This window comes from Aulonocara stuartgranti (genome assembly GCF_965226115.1).
Source record: "Aulonocara stuartgranti genome assembly, chromosome: 16".
Taxonomy (NCBI): domain Eukaryota; kingdom Metazoa; phylum Chordata; class Actinopteri; order Cichliformes; family Cichlidae; genus Aulonocara; species Aulonocara stuartgranti.
This window is the reverse complement of record NC_138952.1, coordinates 30,140,514-30,160,134: the sequence shown is the minus strand read 5'-3', so window position 1 is coordinate 30,160,134 and position 19,621 is coordinate 30,140,514. Positions and strand designations below refer to the sequence as shown.

Genomic DNA, 19,621 nt, shown 5'->3' with positions numbered 1-19,621 from the left:
TGATCCTGCTCTTGTCTCTGATTTTTTCAGGTCACGTCGCGGGCTGGGGACCGGTCGGCCGCCGGGTGGCGTCCCTTGAGGGGGGGGGGTACTGTCATGGTCTACGGTGGGTGGCTGGAGTTTCCATTAGGCTCCTGAACTGACCTGGGATCCGCCCCTGGGCAGGGCCAACTCCAGCTCCTGCACACCTGGAGCCTATTGCAGGCTATCAAACCAGAGGGATTTAAACCACACATCGATGTTCACTCACTGCCAGTTCGTCATCAACCCATGTTGGTAACAGGTCTTGTGTTTCAAATTCTCGCTGTGATTCATCTTACTAACAAAGACTCTTTTGTGCTACAGTTGCTGTACCCACCCTGGCTCACTCCACCTCCGGACTTGGAATACCTAGTGATCATTTTGGAAATCCCTCTGTGCCTCACCTGCCTGCCCTCCTGCCATCACACTCCATCTGGAGCCCCGGATCTCAGGTCAGCCTTTCCACGCCACTCAGCCTCCCCTGGATCTTCATCATCCCCCTCTCAAACACTCCAGGTCCCTAACTGCAAGTAAGAATTGCTGCTCTTATACTGGCCACTTCTGAGCTGCCTTCACTACCCGCCTAACTTCTATATCCTCTCCCCTCAGTGTGACTGTTCCCCACTCAGCTCCGTTCCACTTCTCAGGCCTCGTTCCCTCGCCCTAGCCACGTTCCCCTGGGCACGCCACACCAAGGCTCCACGTCTCGTCATTTTCTGTCTTTGCCACGTTTCCCTTTTTTTGTTCCCCTTGCACTTAACCGTAATAAACTATTAAATCATCTACTGTCTCCGCTCTGGGTTTCTGCACCTGAGTCCTATTCAGTACCGGCCATCCGTCGCCGTGACATCCACGGCTTAGTTGTAGTAGATCATCTCTGTTGTATTGAAGTAACCCCAGACTGTGTGAAATAATACACAGTACCACCAAAAGTGCAAAAGTGTAGGAGCTCCGGGCCGCTGCGTCTGTGCGCGCCGCCATCTTAAAGCGCTTTACTAGTCCCTAAGGACCCCAAAAGCGCTTTACATATCCAGTCATCCACCCATTCACACACACATTCACACACTGGTGACGGCAAGCTACATTGTAGCCACAGCCACCCTGGGGCGCACTGACAGAGGCGAGGCTGCCAAACACTGGCGCCACCGGGCCCTCTGACCACCACCAGTAGGCAACGGGTGAAGTGTCTTGCCCAAGGACACAACGACTGAGACTGTCCAAGCCGGGGCTCAGAACACCCATTTTATTAAAGGTGAAATAATTTAGACAGTTTTTGACTCTCAGTGATGCTGCAGTGTTCATTTGACTTTGAGACCTGAAGCGGACAGAGTTTTGGACCCGTGCTAAGACATTTTTTCACAGATTTTTGAGCACTGTGTACCACATAAAATTGGTTCAAGGTCAGTATGCATAGCCAGAATTCATACATAAGGTGCACTGTTGATTTTTGTGAAAATTAGAGGATTTAAAGTGCACCTTTATAATCCAAAAAATACAGTAATGTAATGGTCTTCTAACAGTTATCATTCAGAAAGCATTAAATTGACTGTAGATCGTGCAAAATACAGCAGCTAGACATCTTCTAAAGACTAAGAAAAATTAGCATATTGCATTAGAATTGATTTTAAGATTTTACTAATTACCTGTCCTTCATGGCCTGGGCTCAGAATATATACTAGAAGTGCTTCTCCTGTACCAGCAAGCACTTTGGTTATGGAAAGTTATATACAAATAATAATAATAATAATAATAATAATAATGATATTTTATTATTATTTTATCTACACTACTAAGTCTACCCACCTCTGTATGAGGTATGATGTATGATGACAGATCATACAGACAAAAATATCAACTGATAAAGTTTGGTGAAGTTGTTCTTGAAGAACTTAATGAGTCCCATTGAGAATGGGAAGTTGTCTGATAAAACAAAGCCACAGAGCCAATTACTTCTTAGTTCGGTGCTGGAAAAGTATTACTACAATACTGTTACGGCCCTGGGTCTCGGAGAGAGTGAGACTACCCTTTTGTGCTTGTGCAAATCTAAGTGTGCCAGGACTCGTGGATGACTGGCTGCTGGGAGTCCTGTGCCAGCCTTCTTACCCCTATCTTCCCTGCTTAGCCTCTGTGTCCTTGTCTTGTCTCGTGTGCATTACTTTCCCTGGAACAGTCGCTCACTGTCGTTCTCTAAACCTAAAAGAGAATTATGGATTTGATCAACTGGTCTCTGAATGCTATTGACACCCTTTTCTCAACGAGAAGTCTGGGCTCGGGAGAGCCTGAGTACCCTGGAGGGACTTTCCCTGCCGGATACACGATGGACGGGTGGCAGAACTGGAGGGTCATGTGCCTGTCGATCAAGGACGCTGAAGATATCTACCTATTCGGAACCATGATAACAGGGTTCTTGCTGATCGGAGCTGGCTTGGCCCTGGTTTATCGGAGAAATAAGAGAGCAGAACCGGCTGTTCAAACCCCCCCAAGGCTGCCCGCTGGAATTGAAACGATGGGACGAGGCGCGACCTCTCACAATGAACGCAGCATGGTTAACACCTTGGAGACGCTTACAGCTGCTGTGAAGGCTCAAAACAACACCATTGAGCGTATGGGGGGATACATCAGAGAGAGGCCTGCTCAAAATGAGACCCTTGAGCGAAAGTTGGAACACATCGCGGAACGGATCACTGCAGTTGTGGGGTCTCAGAATCAAAAGAATGATAACACCATGGAACAGAAGTTTGATACCATCATGGGGAGGCTCGCGACTCTCCAACGGGAGATTGAGAGACCAGCGTCAGAGTGTTAAAGAGCAACTTGACATTCTCCTGGGCTGCTCGCATGAAAAAATCAACAAAATCAACATCAAAATGCGGACACCACCACGGCGCCAGCTGCAGGCCCAAGGCTGGAGCCGAACAATCACTCCCTGATAACGACTGTGTGATGACTATTCTTCCCATCCCATGCAAGGACACCTGGATTGGCTGGAGGACTGTTTACTTAGCCTGATAGGGCGAAGGACACTGTCTCTGCTGAACTATGGACACGCACACACATACACTTACACTGATAAGCACTCACCCATCCCCCCTCCCCTTCCAGCGCCTTCGATGCTTACCTCCCCCATGATTTGGACATCGGGTCAGCTGGCGGCGCAGTCGAAAGATTGCAGCAGTCCCAGATCAGATGTGCACACTGTGTTTATTGTGTTATGATATCCCCTACCCAACCCTGTGGCTTGTCATGTCTTTCATAATGTTGTGCTGTGGCCATTCATGTGCTTTTTTTTCTGCAGAGTTTTTTTTGTTTCCTGTTCTCGTGCTGTCCTACCATGGAAGCACAGCATGAGTGGAGGTCTCTTGTTTTCCTCTTGTACCCTCCCGTTGTTGTGTACATTTCAGTGTTCTTTTCTGTAACGCTACCAATCTCCGACTTGTAACCCCATGTGATGTCTGTGTTATGTGTGTAAGGTCGGGGGGTCCCATTTCACTGCAGGGCAACCTGCTTGTGACAAATAAAGCTGATTCTGATTCTGATTATGCAGATCACAGTGTGCCAGACCTCGCGGACGATTTGCTGCCTGGCGATCCCATGACCCCTCCATGACCAATTGACTGGCTGATTGTCTGCACCTGGGAGTATAAAAGGCTGAAGATCCTTCACACTAGGGGGAACTGCTGCTTTGAAGTGAACATGCAGTGTCCTTCTCGTCTGCTCTGCATGTGAATCTTGTTTGTTAAACCTCTTTGCTGTGTTGCTCTTTGTTTAAACCTGATATACAGCTGAACTTAGTTTCATTAGAGTTTTGTGATGCTGGCTTGCCTTAGTTACCCTTAGCTTTTATTGTGTGTACTGCCAGCCTGCTTTAGTTAACCCTTAGCTTTTACGCGTGACTGTTTCGTTTGTTCTTTATGTAATAATTATATGCCCAGTGGTCTGTTGAACAGCCCTGTCGGTAGTGATGGCCAAATGAAGCTTTCTGAAGCACTGAGGCTTGTATTGAAAAACGGTTCATTACTCGAAGCGCATACTGAGAGACACCGAAGGGTCTCAGACCTTAATCCTTTCTAGTGCTTTACCTTTCTCAGCAGACAGTGCATGCGGCTTTAATGTTGTGCTGCGTGGAATAGAGATGGGTTATGCTCCCAGACCCGTTCACCAGGTCTATATCAAATCAGAACTCGTTACGGGATTTTTCCCTGTCGCAGTATGTCCGTCCTTACCAATAGAGGGGGTGGCCATGTTGCTAGGAAATGATATTACGGGCGAATTAGTGCGTCCTAGTCTGGAGGTGCTGGATAAGCCCTTCAGTTCTAATGCCCCAGATATTTCTGTGACCCCAAAGCTGTACCCAGCCTGTGTGGTTACTCGTGCCCAAGCCCGTAAAGATGGTGACGTTACCCTCGCTGATTCTGTGTTGATGTCCTCATTTTCTGAGGAGGGTGCCACGTTACCTGACGACAACAATGTTTTGTCTTCCCCAGACTTGGTAAACCCTGAGGAGCCTAGTCCATCTGTAAAAGAAATACCACTGCCTTTAACCAGAGAAAATCTGTCGGCGGCCCAGTTGGCTGATGAATCGTTGCAGCGATGTTTTAAGCATGTGGTAAGTGCTGAGCAAGCTAAGAATGAGCAACAAGCCTTTTTCATAGAACAAGCTGTGCTAATACGTCAATGGTTTCCATTGGGTGCTAGGAGTGTGGACTGGAGTAAGGTTAAGCAGATTGTCATACCCACGCTGTATCGGTCAAAGATCCTGGCGCTTGCTCGTGAAAGCCAGTGGTCAGGACATTTAGGCATCAAAAAAACGTATCAGTTACTATTAAAACACTTCTTCTGGCCTGGCATGAAACGTGATGTGGCTGCTTTCTGCCGTAGTTGCCATATGTGTCAACTTGAGGGTAAACCAAATCAGGTTATACCCCCTGCACCATTATGTCCCATCCAAGTAGTCGATCAACCATTTGATCACGTCATAGTAGACTAAGTAGGTCCACTACCAAGAACAACGTCAGGAAACCAATATTTACTCACCATTATGTGTGCTGCTACACGTTTCCCTGAGGCTATTCCACTGCACAAATTACGGCAAGGTCTGTTGTGAGAGCCCTTACTAAGTTTTTTCTACATTCGGACTGCCTAAAGTTGTCATAAAAGATCAAGGTTCTAACTTTCAATCTAAATTATTCAAGCAAGTAGCTAAAAACCTACAAATCAAACAGGTTGTGTCTTCTGCCTATCACCCAGAATCCCAAGGAGCTTTAGAGCGGTGGCATCAAACCTTAAAAGCCATGCTCCGCAAGTATTGCTTAGAGGCCAAAGTGGATTGGGATGAAGGGATTCCCTTTGTGTTGTTTGCTGCTCGCGAAGCTGTCCAAGAGTCACTCGGGTTCAGTCCCTCTGAACTAGTGTTTGGCCACACGCCTCGTGGCCCGCTTAAATCAATGAAAGAGAAATTTGATCCAGGAAGGGAGCCCTAGAGTGGGAGTGACCAAATATGTGCAGGATTTCTGTGAGCGTTTGAGTCAGGCTAATGCTCTGGCTAAGCAGCACCTCACTGTTTCACAAGGAAAAATGAAACACGCTTATGATAAGGCTGCTGTCAAACGACAATTCCAGACAGGAGATGAAGTACTTGTCCTCTTCCCTGTCCCCGGATCATCTCTTTCTGCTGAGTATGAGGGGCCTTATGAGGTACACGAACAAGTAGGAGAAACTGATTACATAATCAGCACGCCGAATCGAAGACGCAAAACCTGTGTTTGCCATATAATCATGTTAAAGTTATACCACTCCCGACCCTAACCAAAACCCACTGGGAGCTGTGCTCCTGTGGCCGTCTTCAGTCACTCAGAGGTAGAAAGCACAGACGAGGCTGATGGTTTAAAACTGAATGACTCCAGTGGTTCTAAGCCCCGCTTGCCTTACTCTGAAGTGTTAAAATCATTCCGAGCAACAAGAAGACATAGCTAATTTGGTCCATGAGTACCCCTGTTTATTTGGCGATGCTTGCTGCTGCAAGAGTACAATTTGGAGATTTGGCATATAAAAGGATCAGAAAATGTACTAGCTGATGGCCTCTCCCGGTTGTGAGTATGACTTGTTTTGTTGTCTGTCATGAATATTGAAATCTGTATATACAAAACGTAGTCTTGTATTTTAAGGGGAGTGGTGTTACGGCCCTGGGCCTTGGAGAGAGTGAGACTACCCTTTTGTGCTTATGCAAATCTAAGTGTGCCAGGACTCGTGGATGACTGGCTGCTGGGAGTCCTGTGCCAGCCTTCTTTTATGCAGATCACAGTGTGCCAGACCTCGCGGACGATTTGCTGCCTGGCGATCCCATGACCCCTCCATGACCAATTGACTGGCTGATTGTCTGCACCTGGGAGTATAAAAGGCTGAAGATCCTTCACACTAGGGGGAACTGCTGCTCTGAAGTGAACATGCAGTGTCCTTCTCGTCTGCTCTGCATGTGAATCTTGTTTGTTAAACCTCTTTGCTGTGTTGCTCTTTGTTTAAACCTGATATACAGCTGAACTTAGTTTCATTAGAGTTTTGTGATGCTGGCTTGCCTTAGTTACCCTTAGCTTTTATTTTGTGTGCTGCCAGCCTGCTTTAGTTAACCCTTAGCTTTTACGCGTGACTGTTTCGTTTGTTCTTTATGTAATAATTATATGCCCAGTGGTCTGTTGAACAGCCCTGTCGGTTTTCTGTTTAAAGTTTGAAATTAAAACTTTTTACTTTACTCAGTTTGTGTGGGGGGCTTGTTTATGTTACTCCTCCCCTGACGCCTAACAGAGTGGGTTGTAACAAATACATTAAGACTTGTCTTTTCATTTGTTTTTTAATGAATACCATTTATGTCATCTAGTTGTATAGTAAATAACATTTTTGTTAATTGAATGGATGTTGAATTAAATGTAACATTGTTAACTCTAGGTGGGTTTGCAGAATTGCACAAATACAGGTATCTTTATTTTGTGATCATATTTACACTTTATATTCTGATACTCTGCTTTAATTCCACTATAGTTTTCCTTATCTGGACTCACAAAAACCTTCACGAGCCAATGTACATTTTTATTGCAGCTTTGTTAATCAACTCTGTTCTTTACAGCATGATTATCTATCCAAAGCTCTTATCTGATGTTTTGTCTGAAAAACAGATGATATCATATCCACTCTGTCTTTTCCAAGGTTTATCATATTACACCTTGGTTGGTTCAGAATTTTTACTGTTGGCAGCAATGGCATATGACAGGTATGTGTCTATATGTAAACCCCTGCAATATCCAGTTATTATGAATAGAATAACTATTTATGTATGTCTGATTTTAGCTTGGCTTATACCTGCTTTTGAAACCTCAGTGATGGGTGTGTTGTATTCGAATGTCAAACTCTGTAGCTTTTCTCTGACAGGAATTTTTTGTAATAATTCACTTTACAAGCTTCAGTGTGTGCCCTCGGTCGCAATATCTATATATGGTGTGATCATGTTGATAAGAATTGCCCTTCTACCTTTGCTTTTCATACTTTTTACATACATCAGGATTATTAGAATATCTTACCATTGTTGTAGAGAAGTGAGGAAAAAAGCTGTAAAGACATGTTTACCCCACCTGCTGGTGTTAACCAACTTTTCCTGTTTTATTTTCTTTGATATAATTATAGTTCGACTGGATTCTGATCTATCCAAAACTCTTCGTTTGACATTGACGTTTCAGTCAATTGTATTCCATCCTCTTTTAAATCCAATCATATATGGACTCAAAATGAATGAAATTTTCAAACATATCAAAATATTGTTGTCAAGTTTAATAACACTGGTATTACTGCCCTATTATCAAATGTATGGCATATAATTTTAAATTGTAATGCAAACTAGACAATGGAGTACCTTTTCTCCGATTTTACATACTAGACAGAGGAAAAGAGATCAAATTTATAGAAATGTCATGACATTTATGTAAATGTTGATTTCTGTTCTTCTATTGATGACAACATAATGGTCATAAAACAAAGACAAACAATTTCTTAAACTGTTTCTGGTAATGTTTAAATTCTAAACATCTCATATGCCTGCATTTCACATTTTCCCTTCTATATTGTCATAGATTATTATTTACTATTGTATATTCACATAAAAATAATTTAGTAGAATGAATCAATTAGTAGAAGTCTCTCTTTGATGCTGACAAGCATGTGAATATTCATCACAGTGTCTTCTGTTTTCTCAGTTATATATATATATATATATATATATAGTTTTTTTTAATGAAAAATTCTTTTGAACTTTCCATAACTCATTATTTATAAACATAATATAGTGTATTGTATAGTGTAATGTGTAAATTCAATGCTAATTTCTAACTCTGTTAAATTTACTAAATTCTGTTTTCATGAATACCTGGATGTTAAATGTAATTGTTACACTTTGTAAAACAGAACACCCATTTTATTAAAGGTGAAATAATTTATACAGTTTTTAACTCTCAGTGATGCTGCAGTGTTCATTTGACTTTGAGACCTGAAGTTGTAACCTGCAGCAATGTTAAAGATGATCTACAGGGCTTCAAACATTCAGGAATTATAGTCACCATATAATTCACTTTTCATGGTAAACATTCATTAGATCCATCAGATATAAAGTCATTGTTGGAGCAATACACAAACGCTTATCAGAAACCGAACAAAGTGCAAATAATTTCAATAACATGTAAACACAAGGACTCAGTCCACGAATAGGAGTATTAGAACAGATGTGCTTAATCCCGCTTGTATCATAGGCCTACTAGTACAAGTGGAAATACACTAAAAATTACCTCCAAGTATTCAATACTGAGTACAGTTGAACCCCGACTTACGAAATTAATTCGTTCCCGAGGGTCTTTCAGAAGTCGAAAATTTTCGTAAGTCGAAGCACCCATCGCGCCTTTTGAGTGAATGGTAGGCTATAGGCTAATTGCTAACTGCAACAACAATACGTCGTTCAAGTGGAACAGCGAAGCTCAAGTACGAAAGCCAAGGGGGTTGTCACATGATTTGGAAGGCATTGTGGGCATTGTAGGCATTCTGGGCTCAGCCAATCAGAGACAGTGGATTTTGTTACACGGGCATTTTGCCATAACACGGGCAGAAATATTGCCGTTAAGTGCCGTCGTAACTTGAATTTTTCGTTAAATGGGGTATTCCTAAGTCGGGGTTCCACTGTATTGTAAAACAAATGATTGACATCAAAAAATTAAGCAGGAAGCAGCATAAAGTCTGCTTACAATTATCTCTCATAAACTTATTTTCAGCTGTTTTAACCATTTACAGCTTTTCACATGTTAATGACTTGGTTAACGATCTAACTAGCATATCAACAGTGCGTTTCAGAGACACCCAACAACTGTACCCACACTCCGCACATCACGTGTCTGATTAGCCACATTTAGCTTACCGCCGTCGAGTGGATGCTCAGCATTTACATGAAGCCACAGCTCAGTAAACCTTCTGGTTTCACTCTGTCCTCTACGACAAGTACAAAATTATACTTTGTGAACATTATCAGTTTGGATGGCATTTTAACTCGTTAGAGATTAATTTCTTCAGCTTACCGATAACAAAGTTTTAGCCCGCCTGCTCTGTTCGGCTGTAGAAGCAAGAGACCATGAGGCCGCACCTTGACCACCTGGTCAGCTGGACTGGGACAAAAAATCGGTCAGGGCATTTTGACTAGAGAGTGGCCACAAGGTATTATAGGAAAAACCATAAAACCTTTGGATGACAACAAATGCTGTTGTGACAGTGATGTACACTGTCTTGTTGGTATATATGTATGAGTTCTAAACAGTTTACATCACATGACAACTTAAGGACATCTTCTGGTTTCATCTTCATGTTTCCCTCTCAACAGATATCAAAACCAACATCATGAGCACAAGAAATGACAACATCAAAGAACGCAAGTATGGCGAAGCTCGCGGCTCTCCAACGGGAGATTGAGAGACCAGTGTTGGACTGTAGAACTGCTTTGAAATTCATATGAGCTGTTCGCACTAAAGTAAAAAGCACCATCACTTCATGCGGATAGCCCCTTTGGCGCCAGCTGCAAGGCTGGAGCCGAACAAAAACACCCTGATAACGACTGTGTTTAGTCTGTTCCTTCCCACTCCATACAAGGCCACCTGGGTTGGCTGGTAGACTGTTTACTTAGCCTGGCAGGGCGAACTATGGACACGCACACACACACACTTATCCCCCTCCCTTTCCAAACGCCTTCGATGCTTGTTTCCTGCGGGGGAACACGGCGGGTCTGTGTGACGCGCTGGAAGGGTAGCGCTGTGCAGGGCGGCTGCTGTGTTCGCTTCGGATTACTCCTCACCAGTGTTGGTCATGTTACTTGAAAAAAGTAATCAGTAACTAATTACTGATTACTTCCCCAAAACAGTAATCCCATTACTTTACTGATTACTTATTTTCAAAAGTAATTAATTACTTAGTTACTTTTTAAAAACACGATTTACAACCTGAATAGGTGATAAAGCGATAGATCTTTCAGTCCAATTCTACTTTTTCTACATAATCCATCATACAAAATGTAATCAAATGGAAAAGTCTCTTTTTAAAACTTGTTTTATTAGTTTTAATCTTTTAACTTTATGCATCAAGCAAAAATTTAATTATATGCAACATTCTCTGACTGGAAGAAATTTGTTTAATATTTAAACCTATTTTCTGCACATTCCAGCACATAAAATATTTTTGTGTGTTTACACTCACTCTTTCAAATAGATGCAAGTAAAACACAGCAGAAAATAAATAAAGTCAGAGACTCAGCGGTCCTGTTGCTCTATTTTCACCTGTAAAGCAGGAGTAGGGTAGGCGGAGGTTTACCCTGGTGCAGGTGTGCCGCGGCGGTCAGTGGAAGAATCCGCGAGTTTCTCTGTGAGTTTCCCATTACGTCGTAGCGCACTCGGTGCTTGCTTGGAAGTTTAGAGGTTTTTTTCGCTGTAAAAAGAAGTTTTCTTCCCACGCACAACGGACACTAATGTTTTTGTCACTTTTTATGGAATCAAACTTAAAGTAAGGTCAGTACTTCCACGCTTTAAACGCTGCATGCTCATACTCTCTCCCACACTTGATATATTATCCATTGATCTGCACACAGCTGTTGTCACGAACGTCCACTCGCTTACGTCACTGTCATGAGACATTCTCGCAAAAAAATCACGGTTTTAGTAACGCAGTAACGTAGCATTCCTACGGGAAAGTAACGGTAATCTAATTACCGTTTTTGCAATAGTAATCCCTTACTTTACTCGTTACTTGAAAAAAGTTATCGGATTACAGTAACGCGTTACTGCCCATCTCTGGTAGTAACAACCCCCTAAGCACCCTGATTTTGAATGACCAGTAGTAAAACTGTAGCAATGTTGATGGCCTTTTCCCATTCCAAATAAATTTAGACACCACAGAGTGTATATTCTTAAAGCAAGACAGAGGAGGGAGAAGTGGCAACATGAATAAAAGGAAATTAAGACATGACAGTATGTTCATTTTGACTATGTTGAGGCCCTAGTCTTAGTGTGGGGCAGGTCAACGCTGCAGTGATCTGAGTGATCAGATATCAAGATTGGCTGAATACAAATTAGTGACGTGTCGGTCGCGAACGAAATGGCACAAAAATGGCTCTTAGAGCCAACTCTTTGAAGTGAACAACGCGAGCCGGCTCCTTACTCACCAGGGGGCAGCTTTGTGTAGCCAAATGTTAAAGTCATGAATTCGCCTTAAGGGGCCATGTTGATATTATGAAGTAAATTGCATCATACAGTTTGAAGTACCTTTTTCATTCATCTAAGGCATATGCGAGTGCGCATGTACACACACACACACACACACACACACACACACACACACACACACACACACACACACAAGAATGAATGAAAATATGAATATTTTGATTTCCTAAATGTCACAGTTGTACAGTAATAACTCCGATAGTGTTATCAGTTCATCAGTGGCAAACGGGGAAAGGAGAAGAAAGTAGTTGCGAAACAAATACATCAAAAGAGTATTGATTATTAATCGCGAAGCTCTGAGAGCTTGGTAATATTCTACTTTGCTATGGATGTGTTTGAGGAGATTTTACAGGCAGAGATCCTTAACATCACTGTATCCACAGAATGGCCTACAGGTAAGACTTAATCACACAAGGAGAAAAATGAAAATGAAAGCCGTTGACTCAATGGAATGCATAGAATGCTAAGAGCCTTCAATTCAGTGGGGATGTGGCGAACATGTCATGGTCCTGAGTCTGAGGACTCGGTGTTTTGTGTTTCTTTATATTCTTCTATATTCTTGTTTATTCTGCCTTGTCTTTTGTTTAGGTTTGCTATGTGTTAGTGTGTTTGTTTCATGCCTGCCTGTGTTCCCTCTGTCTGTCCATGGTGTCACTGTGTCTGCTCGTGAGTCTGCCTGCCAAGTTCAGTGTCCTGTCTGGATCTCTGTGTCTGTTAGTTTCCTGTTTTTATTCTGAAAGTTCATGTCTCATGTCAATGTGTTTAGTTTTACCTCTCTCCTGTCTCGTTAGCCTAATTTCTCCCAGCTGTGTCTCCCTCCTGTTGTCCATTTCCTAATTACTCCCCTGTGTATTTAAGCCCTGTGTTTTCCTGTGCTCCCTGTCTTGTCATACCCTCAACTTGCTGTGTGTTCATGACTTCCAGGCCTCCTGCACCTCAGTTAGAGTTTTGTTTGCTTTTGTGAGTTTTATTTTATGTTGAAGTTTTGTTCCAGCAATAAAGCTGCATTTTCAGTTTAAACCTCGTTTCCTAAGAGTCCTGCATTTTGGGTTCACCACTCCTGCCTGCCTGCCACACAGCCAACCATGACAGAACAACACTAAAGGCCAACTTCAAGCTAGAGCAAGTTTTGAATAGTCAGTTGAATGGGAAGAACAACATCTGGCCACTCAACACCTGCACCCTGCCGGCAGTGATGGGGCGTAATGGAATAATTGTACGGGCGTTACATATTTAAGATACAAAATATGAGTAACTGTATTCCATTACAGTTACCGTTTTAAAAGGTGGTATTCAGAATACAGTTACCTTATTGAAATAAATGGATTACACGGCGGTCTTTCCCTGTTTCATATATTAGGCTATGCCCTCTCTATTTTTGGTAATTCCACGCCAGTGGAAACCCAAAGAAAGCACGCATTAAGAGGCTCTAATGCCTGTGTCTGAATCTCGCGCCCCATGTCACCTGTACTTGCGGCCGCCTAATGACTTGAAGAAATATTTTTAAAAATTATTATTCAAAATAATTTATTATGAAGGCAATAGGCAGAGTGTTGCAGAAGAAAGTAGCCTCATGGGCAGTGTAGTCTGTGCTGCAGGGAGAATGGACTGCAATACCTGTTATGTTTCTGTGAGCGCGAGGAGGGAGAAGAAGGAGAGTCGAAAAGTACGAGTTGTCACTGACCACTGATGGAAGATGGAAGCATGTGAATATAATAATAACCACTGCCACCAAAAGGTTTTCCTCTTAGACGAGGAAGAAAGCCCCGGGACGTGAATTCGGGTCCGGGCAGGTGTTTATAGTCTGGTCCACGGCGGTGGGATTCAGTCTGACGATCCGAACCACCAGTGAGACATCTGAGGGTGAGAAACATTATTTTGGTATATAAAACCACCGCAAAGGTTTAATGAAACGCGTAAAATAGGTTAGAAGTAGCCGCAATTATGCCGTAACGAACCAAATTAGACTTAGGTTTTAGAGGTAGTCGTAATTACTTCGTAACAAATTGTAGAAGGGCGCAAATGTCTATGTGTATTTGTCTGGAAGTAAGTTGATTTTACAGCACAATATGCTGCTGAACTACTTCCATTTTTTGTTTTCTTTGCTTGAGGCTCACGTACTGGTGACAAAGGACAACGGTTGAGTTTTATCTCATAAAACTGATACCGCTTCATTTTTTAGAAGTGAAGTAGAAGGGAGTATCAGCAACCACTCTGAAGTCAAGCGTGCCAGTGACGGCCCAGCAAAATCTTTGAAAATGGGAAATAAACAAGTAAAATTAACACCTGATGAGAAATGTTTAGAAAAACAATAAGCTGGAGCAGGAATAATCCAAAAGAAAGGGAGAGGAATGCATATTGGAAGAGCAAGAGGTAAAGGCAGACTTAGATACACACCAAACAGTAATTTTAGCGCTGCATGCTGGGAGTGTGGAAAAAAGGGACATTTTGCACGTGACTGTAAGAAACAAAGAAGACAGTGACTCAGAACAGGATAGCAGCTCAGGTGAAGAGAGCAGTTCAGACTAGGAAGAACATAATAATCCCTCACCAAGTGAAAATTAGAGATCAAAGTGGTTTAAAGTAGTTTAAAAAGGGCTGGAAACAGATCCGACTGAATAAATATAAATACACGAGGTATAAAGTAAAATAAACAGAAGGCTAAATTAAATTAGGGTGATATGTTGGATCACCCAGGAATTTGTATGTGTCGACCACATCAATATCCAAACTATGGATGTTCACTGGTGCGATGGATGGTGGTTGGTTGAATTCACACCAGATGATGAAGTCGGTGATGATTTTCCTATACTCTAGATCGTTCCCCTCAGACATCCATCAATGACTGTATCATCAGAGAATTTCTGGAGGTGGCCGTTAGGAAGGGAGAAAAAAAAAACATGAATCTCACAGTGCTTCCAGTACTCTCCAGGTGTGACAGTGATCTGTGCAGGAGGTACATGACTGCATCATTCACCCCAATACTAGGATAGTAAGCGACCAGCAGGGGATCCAGCAGTTTACTCACCTGAGTTGTGAGATGTTTGAGAATTAACCTCTCCAGGTTCTTCAAGGTATACTTCAGGGTATGATGTAAATACTGGGCAGTGGTTCTTTTTTTTCTGGAGAGACTTCTTTAGTCTGTTTGTATTCTGACTCTGTAGTAGGGCTGAACGATATATCGCATTTGCGATAATATCGCGACATGATCAAGTGCAATTTTCTAACCGCAAAGGCTGCGATTATACTCTGGACATGTCCAAATTCATGGGCTGCATCCTCCTGAGGCCGCATTTGTAGACCGATTACGTCACAGCGACGCGCCGAAGGCTGTCCAAATTACTACCATATCCCAGAATTCATAGCGCGGCCCAGCCAAGCTCCAGTTTCCAGCAATGGCGGCCGCTACTAAGTTTTAAAATTACTCATACTAATCTTTCTGGGTCACAAAATAAACTTTTAACATATTTTCAGGCGAGAAAGTAGTTGTGTAAACATCAAATATCTGCTCGGTTTATCAAGATATCCCATATTTGCAAAAGTGCTTCGACGTTTTCAGAGGCGTCTGCTACCCACCAGCTCGACAGCTAGCCGGGAGCTCGAGGGTTACTGATGCGGCCGAGAACGGCACAACTCCCGGCACATCATTTTCAGATCACCGCGGAGTTTCGCTGCTCGGGTTAAACGTAATATATAAGTCACTTAGACAACCTAAAAATGTTATTGTTGGGCTTTTTTCAGTGTTTTGTTTGTTCGTGAGTAAATCGGTTTGGCTGAGATTAAAGTTATTAGATTAGATAAAATAAAACTTTATTAATCCCCCGGGTGGGTTCCTCCTTGGTTTTCACACAGCTGACTAAACGTCAAACAGAAAACTTATTAAACAGAAGTATGAGACAGTCGAGAATTTACACCAGTGTCTGGTTATATTTTAGATAGCAAGAAGCAGACGGCCGAGTTTATTAAACTCCACGGAGACAGCGGTGACGCTAATCAGAACTAGACCGTCCAATTTCACGCCTTTAAACTTTAAAGGCGTGTTTGTGTGTGTGTTTATACAATTGCTATTATGTTTGCACTTTATGTGTAATGTTACTGACTGCAGAGATCAGTAAGATGTGTGTATTTTTTATTTATTAGTTTTATTTACCGGTCAATTTACCGGTCGATCTACGTCCCTACCCTCACCTATGGCCACGAGCTGTGGGTAGTGACCGAAAGAACGAGATCGCGGATACAAGCGGCAGAAATGAGCTTCCTCCGAAGGGTGGCTGGCCTCTCCCTTAGAGATAGGGTGAGAAGTTCGGCCATCCGGGAGGGGCTCAGAGTAGAGCAGCTGCTGCACATCGAAAGGAGCCAGCTGAGGTGGTTCGGGCATCTGACAAGGATGCCCCCTGGGCGCCTCCTGGGTGAGGTGTTCCAGGCATGTCCCACCGGGAGGAGGCCCCCGGGCAGACCCAGGACACGCTGGAGAGATTATATCTCTCGGCTGGCCTGGGAACGCCTTGGTATTCCCCCGGATAAGCTGGAGGAGGTGGCTGGGGAGAGGGAGGTCTGGGCCTCTTTGCTTAGGCTGCTGCCCCCGCGACCCGGCCCCAGACAAAGCGGATGAAAATGGATGGATGGATGGATAGTTTTATTTATTTAATATTATTTTTTAATTGAATGACTGTCTAGTAGTTCACAGATGTCGAAAAACTGAGTGTGGTAAAGCCACTGATTTTTTTTATGTATATTTCTGCAATCTGCACATTGTACTGACTTTCATTTTAATGTTTACACCAGGGTTCCTTGTCAGCACTTTATGCTCAGATGTTTGTAAGCTAAAAATAAACTATTGTGTATGTTCAAATATACTGTTGTGATTGAAGAAGTTAAATAAAAATGTCAGTCATCAATTCATGCATCACCTCATGTCATCATAACAGAGGTCTGTCTTCCAGGAAAGAACAGTTTAAAATTAATGTAATATAGTATTGGCCATACTATATGATGTATTGCTTGTCTTTGTTTAAAATACAGAAGACAAAGACCTTAAAAAATAATCGCATATCGCATCGCAATCGCAATATTGGGGCAAAAAATCGCAATTAGATTATTTTCCATAATCGTTCAGCCCTACTCTGTAGCCCTGCTTCTGTTTCCTTGTCTCTAATAACGTTGGTCACTTTCATAAGTTATGTCAGAGTTTGATCCACCATGTGATATAATTTAGAAAATATCTAATTAGCAATGGCTTTCAATAACCTGGAATTAAAAAACAACAACAACGAAAAAAACAACAACACTGCAGAACACTGTCAGTTATGGACTGATGTCTACAGCACCAGGACCTCAACATTAATGGTTTAGGATACCCTTCAAGAAGCCTGGAGAACTATTCCTGAAGACTATTTAAAGACATTCAGTAAAATTTGCTCAAAAGAGTTTAAGCTGTGTTGAACACATATTGACTTTCAAGCTTGTTAGAATTGCATTCAGTATTTTTTTGCCTTCAATTCATCATTCAACATAATCAAGGGTTTAAAGTGCACCTTTATAATCCAAAAAATACAGTAATGTAATGGTCTTCTAACAGGTATCATTCAGAAAGCATTAAATTGACTGTAAATCGTGCAAAATACAGCAGCTAGACATCTTCTAAAGACTAAGAAAAATTTACATATTGCATTAGAATTGATTTTAAGATTTTACTAATTACCTGTCCTTCATGGCCTGGGCTCAGAATATATACTAGAAGTGCTTCTCCTGTACCAGCAAGCACTTTGGTTATAGAAAGTTATACACAAATAATAATAATAATAATGATATTTTATTATTATTTTATCTACACTACTAAGTCTACTCACCTCTCTATGAGGTATGCTGTACGATGATAGATCACACAGACAAAAATATCAACTGATAAAGTTTGGTGAAGTTGTTTACATGTTCTTGAAGAACTTAATGAGTCCCATTGAGAATGGGAAATTGTCTGATAAAACAAAGCCACAGAGCCAATTACTTCTTAGTTCGGTGCTGGAAAAGCATTACTACAATACATTAAGACTTGTCTTTTCATTTGATTTTTAATGAATACCATTTATGTCATCTAGTTGTATAGTAAATAACATTTTTGTTCATTAAATGGATATTGAATTAAATGTAACATTGCTAACTCTAGGTGGGTTTGCAGAATTGCACAAATACAGGTATCTTTATTTTGTGATCATATTTACACTTTATATTCTGATACTCTGCTTTAATTCCACTATAGTTTTCCTTATCTGGACTCACAAAAACCTTCACGAGCCAATGTACATTTTTATTGCAGCTTTGTTAATCAACTCTGTTCTTTACAGCATGATTATCTATCCAAAGCTCTTATCTGATGTTTTGTCTGAAAAACAGATGATATCATATTCACTCTGTCTTTTCCAAGGTTTATCATATTACACCTCGGTTGGTTCAGACTTTTTACTGTTGGCAGCAATGGCATATGACAGGTATGTGTCTATATGTAAACCCCTGCAATATCCAGTTATTATGAATAGAATAACTATTTATGTATGTCTGATTTTAGCTTGGCTTATACCTGCTTTTGAAACCTCAGTGATGGGTGTGTTGTATTCGAATGTCAAACTCTGTAGCTTTTCTCTGACAGGAATTTTTTGTAATAATTCACTTTACAAGCTTCAGTGTGTGCCCTCGGTCGCAATATCTATATATGGTGTGGTCATGTTGATAAGCATTGCCCTTCTACCTTTGCTTTTCATACTTTTTACATACATCAGGATTCTTAGAATATCTTACCATTGTTGTAGAGAAGTGAGGAAAAAAGCTGTAAAGACATGTTTACCCCACCTGCTGGTGTTAACCAACTTTTCCTGTTTTATTTTCTTTGATATAATTATAGTTCGACTGGATTCTGATCTATCCAAAACTCTTCGTTTGACATTGACGTTTCAGTCAATTGTATTCCATCCTCTTTTAAATCCAATCATATATGGACTCAAAATGAATGAAATTTTCAAACATATCAAAATATTGTTGTCAAGTTTAATAACACTGGTATTACTGCCCTATTATCAAATGTATGGCATATAATTTTAAATTGTAATGCAAACTAGACAATGGAGTACCTTTTCTCCGATTTTACATACTAGACAGAGGAAAAGAGATCAAATTTATAGAAATGTCATGACATTTATGTAAATGTTGATTTCTGTTCTTCTATTGATGACAACATAATGGTCATAAAACAAAGACAAACAATTTCTTAAACTGTTTCTGGTAATGTTTAAATTCTAAACATCTCATATGCCTGCATTTCACATTTTCCCTTCTATATTGTCATAGATTATTATTTACTATTGTATATTCACATAAAAATAATTTAGTAGAATGAATCAATTAGTAGAAGTCTCTCTTTGATGCTGACAAGCATGTGAATATTCATCACAGTGTCTTCTGTTTTCTCAGTTATATATATATATATATATATAGTTTTTTTTAATGAAAAATTCTTTTGAACTTTCCATAACTCATTATTTATAAACATAATATAGTGTATTGTATAGTGTAATGTGTAAATTCAATGCTAATTTCTAACTCTGTTAAATTTACTAAATTCTGTTTTCATGAATACCTGGATGTTAAATGTAATTGTTACACTTTGTAAAACAGAACACCCATTTTATTAAAGGTGAAATAATTTATACAGTTTTTAACTCTCAGTGATGCTGCAGTGTTCATTTGACTTTGAGACCTGAAGTTGTAACCTGCAGCAATGTTAAAGATGATCTACAGGGCTTCAAACATTCAGGAATTATAGT

At 41.2% G+C, this 19,621-nt stretch overlaps 2 protein-coding genes across 2 annotated transcripts; both read left to right on the top strand.

Annotated features, from left to right (window-relative positions):
* The first annotated feature begins 6,072 nt into the window (after positions 1 to 6,072).
* LOC309691375 (olfactory receptor 6N2-like) lies at positions 6,073 to 7,900 on the top strand. The gene is made up of 2 exons (XM_082508994.1): positions 6,073 to 6,110; positions 7,219 to 7,900. Exons 1-2 carry the CDS (start codon positions 6,095 to 6,097, stop codon positions 7,881 to 7,883), a joined length of 681 nt encoding a protein of 226 aa, XP_082365120.1. The 5' UTR covers positions 6,073 to 6,094; the 3' UTR covers positions 7,884 to 7,900.
* Positions 7,901 to 17,933: 10,033 nt separating this feature from the next.
* Positions 17,934 to 18,910, top strand: LOC309690218 (olfactory receptor 6N2-like; the record flags this gene model as incomplete). Its single annotated transcript, XM_082507141.1, has 1 exon — positions 17,934 to 18,910. The coding sequence occupies one exon, from the start codon at positions 17,934 to 17,936 to the stop codon at positions 18,891 to 18,893; it is 960 nt and encodes a 319-aa protein (XP_082363267.1). The 3' UTR covers positions 18,894 to 18,910.
* Between the last annotated feature and the right edge of the window lie 711 nt (positions 18,911 to 19,621).